The sequence below is a fragment of the Bufo gargarizans genome, chromosome 4 (genome assembly GCF_014858855.1).
Source record: "Bufo gargarizans isolate SCDJY-AF-19 chromosome 4, ASM1485885v1, whole genome shotgun sequence".
Classification (NCBI taxonomy): domain Eukaryota; kingdom Metazoa; phylum Chordata; class Amphibia; order Anura; family Bufonidae; genus Bufo; species Bufo gargarizans.
The window spans coordinates 537,681,579-537,689,442 of NC_058083.1; the positions used below are offsets into that span (position 1 = coordinate 537,681,579).

Here is a 7,864-nt window from a genome sequence, read left to right on the forward strand (position 1 = left end):
ACTATACACTGACGCTCATTGTTCCATCTATAGCCTCTTTTCTCCGTTATGGTGATGTCCATGGGTAACTACATTGGTATTTGTCCTCCGTGAGGCATGTAGGGACATAGCAATTATTTATGTCTGAGCTTTGTATAATAATCTATCCCACCTCCTATTTCATGCTTAGATAGGAGTGAGGCACAGTTTAGGTCCCCATTTATGTACTAGGCGCGATATACAATAGATATTTATAAAGCGGATTTACTTCCTTTATGCCCAGGTGGATCTAGGGACCTTTTGCCGGTCAGGTGACGATCACGCGGGTCGATGACGCGCCCTGCACGTGACTTGCCATAGCAGCGTCAATTGGTTGTATGTGGCGTAACCATGGAGAGAGGTGTGGCCGCGCCGTTGATGTTCGTGACGGCGGTCCGCCCACATGCTAACGTGACGCCGTCACTGACATGCGCAATAGGTCTGTTGAGACGCCAACATGGGAAAGCAATATGACGGAGGCACTTAGAGGATTGTCAATGGGTATCAGGTATACGTAGCTTTTATTTGATTGGAGCGCAGGCCATTTTAATTGTTGCACATGTGTTGGCCTCACAATGTCACATGGGTGGCCACTGGGTACATATATGACTGCTCACCTTTTTTATCTGTATACTTAAGGCTACTGCGTAGCCGAAACGTCGTATCTTCTTGTGTGTGCACTCTTGGCTCCCAATAAAAAGTCACAGCGGACATGCTGCTGTGAACCTTCTTCTTATCTACTACTATTCGTGGGACGGCTGTGGATTGGTGGTCCCATCACGGCTGGTGCATTCCGGATTGGAACAGAAGGTCCATCTGTGCAGCTCTACAACTATCTTCTATCAGCAAAATACATACAGTCGTGTGCATGAGCCCTAAGAGATGGACAGTGAGGACCACCGTACAAAGAGCCTGACAACAGCCAGTACGGAGACCTCCACCTAAGAGAAGGACAGTGAGGACCACCGTACAAAGAGCCTGACAACAGCCAGTACGGAGACCTCCACCTAAGAGAAGGACAGCGAGGACCACCGTACAAAGAGCCTGACAACAGCAAGTACAGAGGCCTCCACCTAAGAGACGGACAGTGAGGACCACCGTACAAAGAGCCTGACAACCGCCAGTACGGAGACCTCCACCTAAGAGAAGGACAGTGAGGACCACCGTACAAAGAGCCTGACAACAGCCAGTACGGAGACCTCCACCTAAGAGATGGACAGTGAGGACCACCGTACAAAGAGACGGACAACAGCCAGTACGGAGGGAGGACCACCGTACAAAGAGCCTGACAACAGCCAGTACGGAGACCTCCACCTAAGAGATGGACAGTGAGGACCACCGTACAAAGAGCCTGACAACAGCCAGTACGGAGACCTCCACCTAAGAGAAGGACAGCGAGGACCACCGGACAAAGAGCCTGACAACAGCCAGTACGGAGACCTCCACCTAAGAGAAGGACAGCGAGGGGCCAGGCCCTGGGGGTGGCAATTCAGGGACCCCTCACGCTACAGTCGAGGGCACGCTCCCACAGCACTGAATGCCGTTTAAAGCTCCCTCCCATAATAAGAGGTGCACATAGGAATGCATCCAGACATGGAGGAGGGAACGCCCACATGCATCCTCGGTCCTAGGCCTGAAGAACAGACAACGTAAGGATGACAGAGACAGAGCGGCAGACGTTTATTACTGTAAGGCATGGACGCCGCCTGTACAGGACAGTACTGAGCGCGGGCACAGCGGGGCCCCCGTGTGCACACACAGACAACACATAACCCCCACCCCTGCGGATATCACATACAGCATCTAAACTGCAGAGCATCACACCAGACTGCAGATAATATATCAGCACATAGAGAGCGGAGAGGACGCCACCTCTGCAGAGCATCACACAAGATGCTGTAAGCAGGGAGCTCAACCCCTCTAGATCATCAGAACAGACATTGTGAGCAGATTACTACATCCCTGCAGAGCATCACACCAGATGTAGTGAACACAGAGGATTTCACAACCATAATTTGTTCGGGAAATGTTCAACGGGAGGAAGGACGGAGGAGCCGCAGCACAGAGGAGAGCCGACCTTCACCACTACTGCTGGGAACTGGGAAGCCTCCTTCTGTCTTTAATAGAGTTTCGCTTTCGCTTTTTACTCAAGAAATTGTCCACTTTCCCCTTTTTCTTCAACTCTTGATATTTGTCAGCCAGTTCCAACTTGCGGAAGTCACCTGTAAAACAGCAGAACGGTATGCAGGTTAGGCCTCATGCACACGACAGTATTTTTTCACTGTCCGCAAAACGGGGTCCGTGATCTGTGACCGTTTTTTCGTCCGTGAGTCTTCCTCGATTTTTGGAGGATCCACGGACATGAAAAAAAAGTCGTTTTGGTGTCCGCCTGGCCGTGCGGAGCCAAACGGATCCGCCCTGAATTACAATGCAAGTCAATGGGGACGGATCCGTTTGACGCTGACACAATATGGTGCAATTGCAAACGGATCCGTCCCCATTGACTTTCAATGTAAAGTCTGGAGTTCTTTTATACCATCGGATTGGAGTTTTCTCCAATCCGATGGTATATTTTAACTTGAAGCGTCCCCATCACCATGGGAACGCCTCTATGTTAGAATATACTGTCGGATATGAGGTACATCGTGAAAACTCAGATCCCACAGTATATTCTAACACAGAGGCGTTCCCATGGTGATGGGGACGCTTCTAGTTAGAATATACTACAAACTGTGTACAAGACTGCCCCCTGCTGCCTGGCAGCACCCGATCTCTTACAGGGGGCCGTGATCAGCACAATTAACCCCTCAGGTGCTGCTCCTGAAGGGGTTAATTGTACTATCATAGCCCCCTGTAAGAGATCAGGGCTGCCAGGCAGGATGCAGCCCCCCCCCGCTATTGTAATAATAGCATTGGTGGCAGCGTGCGCCCCCCCCGATCATTGGTGGCAGCGGAGAAGGATCATACTTACCTGCTTGCTGCTGCGATGTCTGTGTCCGGCCGGGAGCACCTCCTACTGGTAAGTGGCAGGTCTGTGCGGCGCATTACTGTCACTTACCAGTAGGAGGAGCTCCCGACCGGACACAGACATCGCAGCAGCAAGCAGGTAAGTATGAATCTTCTACTATTGCTAAGGCTAAGTAACCATGGCAACCAGGACTGCAGTAGCCACCAATGTATTAAAAGAATAGAGGGAGGAAGGGGGGGCGGCGGGTGCACACTGCCACCAATCTTAATGCAATAGAGGGAGGAAGGGGGGGGGGGGGGCGCACACTGTGCCACCAATGCTATTATTACAATAGAGGGAGGGAGGGGGGGGCGCACACTGCCACCAAAGCTATTATTACAATAGAGGGAGGAAAGGGGGGGGGCGCACACTGTGCCACCAATGCTATTATTACAATAGAGGGAGGAAAGGGGGGGGGGGGGGCGCACACTGCCACCAATGTTAATGCAATAGAGGGAGGGAGGGGGGGCCGCACTGGCCACCAATGAAATTAAAACTGGGGCGGGAGGGGGGTCTGCCCCCTGCTGCCTGGCAGCCCCTGATCTCTTACAGGGGGCTATGATAGTACAATTAATCTCTTCAGGAGCAGCACCTGAGGGGTTAATTGTGCGGATCACAGCCCCCTGTAAGAGATCCGGGGCTGCCAGGCAGCAGTCATGTACACAGTTCGTTGTATATTCTAACTAGAAGCGTCCCCATCACCATGGGAACGCCTCTGTGTTAGAATATACTGTGGGATCTGAGTATTACGAAGTGAAAACTCAGCTCTGAAAAAGCTTTTATGCAGACGGATCTTCGGATCCATCTGTATGAAAGCAACCTACGGCCACGGACACGGATGCCAATCTTGTGTGCATCCGTGTTCTTTCACGGACCCATTGACTTGAATGGGTCCGTGAACCGTTGTCCGTCAAAAAAATAGGACAGGTCATATTTTTTTGACGGACAGGATACACGGATCACGGTCTCGGCTGCAAAACTGTGCATTTTCCGATTTTTCAGAGAAAAAAATAGGTCCGCGAAACAAAATGGAAAACGGCACAACGGCCACAGATGCACACAACGGTCGTGTGCATGAGGCCTTACTGCGTCGGGGGAGAGGGGGTCTCACTGCCACACCCAGGGCACCACCCGGCCTCGCCACACACCCAGGGCACCACCCGGCCTCGCCACACACCCAGGGCACCACCCGGCCTCGCCACACACCCAGGGCACCACCCGGCCTCGCCACACACCCAGGGCACCACCCGGCCTCGCCACACACCCAGGGCACCACCCGGCCTCGCCACACACCCAGGGCACCACCCGGCCTCGCCACACACCCACTACCACATCCAGGGCACCACACGGCCTCGCCACACTCCCACTACCACACCCAGGGCACCACCCAGCCTCGCCGCACTCCCACATCCAGGGCACCACACGGCCTCGCCGCACTCCCACTACCACACCCAGGGCACCACCCGGCCTCGCCACACACCCACTACCACATCCAGGGCACCACCCGGCCTCGCCGCACACCCACTACCACATCCAGGGCACCACCCGGCCTCGCCGCACTCCCACTACCACATCCAAGGCACCACACGGCCTCGCCGCACTCCCACTACCACATCCAGGGCACCACACGGCCTCGCCGCACTCCCACTACCACATCCAGGGACCACACGGCCTCGCCGCACTCCCACTACCAAATCCAGGGCACCACACGGCCTCGCCGCACTCCCACTACCACATCCAGGGCACCACACGGCCTCGCCGCACTCCCACTACCACATCCAGGGCACCACACGGCCTCGCCGCACTCCCACTACCACATCCAGGGCACCACACGGCCTCGCCGCACTCCCACTACCACATCCAGGGCACCACACGGCCTCGCCGCACTCCCACTACCACATCCAGGGCACCAACACGGCCTCGCCGCACTCCCACTACCACATCCAGGGCACCACACGGCCTCGCCGCACTCCCACTACCACATCCAGGGCACCACACGGCCTCGCCGCACTCCCACTACCACATCCAGGGCACCACACGGCCTCGCCGCACTCCCACTACCACATCCAGGGCACCACACGCCTCGCCGCACTCCCACTACCACATCCAGGGCACCACACGGCCTCGCCGCACTCCCACTACCACATCCAGGGCACCACACGGCCTCGCCGCACTCCCACTACCACATCCAGGGCAGCACACGGCCTCGCCGCACTCCCACTACCACATCCAGGGCACCACACGGCCTCGCCGCACTCCCACTACCACATCCAGGGCACCACACGGCCTCGCCGCACTCCCACTACCACATCCAGGGCACCACACGGCCTCGCCGCACTCCCACTACCACATCCAGGGCACCACACGGCCTCGCCGCACTCCCACTACCACATCCAGGGCACCACACGGCCTCGCCGCACTCCCACTACCACATCCAGGGCACCACACGGCCTCGCCGCACTCCCACTACCACATCCAGGGCACCACACGGCCTCGCCGCACTCCCACTACCACATCCAGGGCACCACACGGCCTCGCCGCACTCCCACTACCACATCCAGGGCACCCACACGGCATCGCCCGCTCCCACTACCACATCCAGGGCACCACACGGCCTCGCCACGCTCCCACTACCACATCCAGGGCAACCACACGGCCTCGCCGCGCTCCCACTACCACATCCAGGGCACCACACGGCCTCGCCGCACTCCCACTACCACATCCAGGGCACCACACGGCCTCGCCGCACTCCCACTACCACATCCAGGGCACCACACGGCCTCGCCGCACTCCCACTACCACATCCAGGGCACCACACGGCCTCGCCGCACTCCCACTACCACATCCAGGGCACACACGGCCTCGCCGCACTCCCACTACCACATCCAGGGCACCACACGGCATCGCCGCACTCCCACTACCACATCCAGGGCACCACACGGCCTCGCCGCACTCCCACTACCACATCCAGGGCACCACACGGCCTCGCCGCACTCCCACTACCACATCCAGGGCACCACCACGCCTCGCCGCACTCCCACTACCACATCCAGGGCACCACACGGCCTCGCCGCACTCCCACTACCACATCCAGGGCACCACACGGCCTCGCCGCACTCCCACTACCCACATCCAGTTTTCTACCACATCTTGGAGACCACCTGACCTCGCCACACTCCCACTACATCTGAAGGACCACAACCTTGCTGCACTCTAACTACAGATAATCAGTGTTCTTCCTCACACCCGGTTTTCATGTTATGGTTGTTCGGTGTGCACTGCGTGGCACTATTATTTTTGTACCGGGGTATTCCCTGTGTAGTGTTCTCTTGTTGGCGCAGCAGGTGGCCATTACACAGCATGTGGCTGAGCTCACCTTTCTTGAGGTAGAACGGTCTCTTCCCCTGCTGGGCATGCTCTCTCTGCTGTCTCTTGAAATCAGCCTCTCTCTCCCGCAGCCTCTGCTTCTGTTTGGCAGCTTCTTCCTGCTGATTCTGAACACAAACATGGATTAAGAGCAGATCTTCAGGTCCCCGGGTCCCACCTCCTGGAATTTCTCCTCACCATCCGCAGCACCAACTGCTTTATCTGCTCCTTCAGCTCCGGGTTACGAGTCTTCTTAAGCTTCTTCTCCAAAATCTGTCAAAAGAACACAGAGATCAGAGCGGAGAGGGCAGAGAATCCCCCACCCGGCCAGTCAGGACTCCCCCCGTTACACTCCCACCCGGCCAGTCAGAACTCCCCCCGTTACACTCCCACCCGGCCAGTCAGGACTTCCCCCCCCCCCGTTACACTCCCACCCGGCCAGTCAGGACTCCCCCCCCCCCGTTACACTCCCACCCGGCCAGTCAGGACTCCCCCCCCGTTACACTCCCACCCCGGCCAGTCAGGACCCCCCCCCCACCGTTACACTCCCACCCGGCCAGTCAGGACCCCCCCCCCCTCCCGGCCAGTCAGGACCCCCCCCCCCGTTACACTCCCACCCGGCCAGTCAGGACCCCCCCCCCCGGCCAGTCAGGACCCCCCCCCCCCGTTACACTCCCACCCGGCCAGTCAGGACTCCCCCCGTTACACTCCCACCCGGCCAGTCAGGACTCCCCCGTTACACTCCCACCCGGCCAGTCAAGACTCCCCCCATTACACTCCCACCTGTGAAGAAACCTATAGAGAGGACACAGTATACATGTGGAGCCGCTCTGCGGTGTATAGAGAGGTGACAGTATACATGTGGAGCCGCTCTCCGGTATATAGAGAGGTGACAGTATACATGTGGAGCCGCTCTGCGGTATACAGAGAGGTGACAGTATACATGTGGAGCCGCTCTGCGGTATATAGAGAGGTGACAGTATACATGTGGAGCCGCTCTGCGGTATATAGAGAGCAGACCGTATACATGTGGAGCCGCTCTGCGGTATACAGAGAGGTGACAGTATACATGTGGAGCCGCTCTGCGGTATATAGAGAGGTGACAGTATACATGTGGAGCCGCTCTGCGTATATAGAGAGGTGACAGTATACATGTGGAGCCGCTCTGCGGTATATAGAGAGGACACAGTATACATGTGGAGCCGCTCTGCGGTGTATAGAGAGGTGACAGTATACATGTGGAGCCGCTCTGCGGTGTATAGAGAGGTGACAGTATACATGTGGAGCCGCTCTGCGGTATATAGAGACACAGTATACATGTGGAGCCGCTCTGCGGTGTATAGAGAGGTGACAGTATACATGTGGAGCCGCTCTGCGGTATATAGAGAGGTGACAGTATACATGTGGAGCCGCTCTGCGGTATATAGAGAGGTGACAGTATACATGTGGAGCCGCTCTGCGGTATATAGAGAG

General features: G+C 57.0%; 1 protein-coding gene across 1 annotated transcript; it reads right to left on the reverse strand.

Annotated features, from left to right (window-relative positions):
• Positions 1–1,674: 1,674 nt before the first annotated feature.
• On the reverse strand, positions 1,675–6,713 carry RRP36 (ribosomal RNA processing 36). The gene is made up of 3 exons (XM_044290794.1): positions 6,590–6,713; positions 6,402–6,519; positions 1,675–2,240 (listed from the first exon to the last, which is right to left on the reverse strand). Exons 1-3 carry the CDS (start codon positions 6,590–6,592, stop codon positions 2,104–2,106), a joined length of 258 nt encoding a protein of 85 aa, XP_044146729.1. The 5' UTR covers positions 6,593–6,713; the 3' UTR covers positions 1,675–2,103.
• Positions 6,714–7,864: the final 1,151 nt, after the last annotated feature.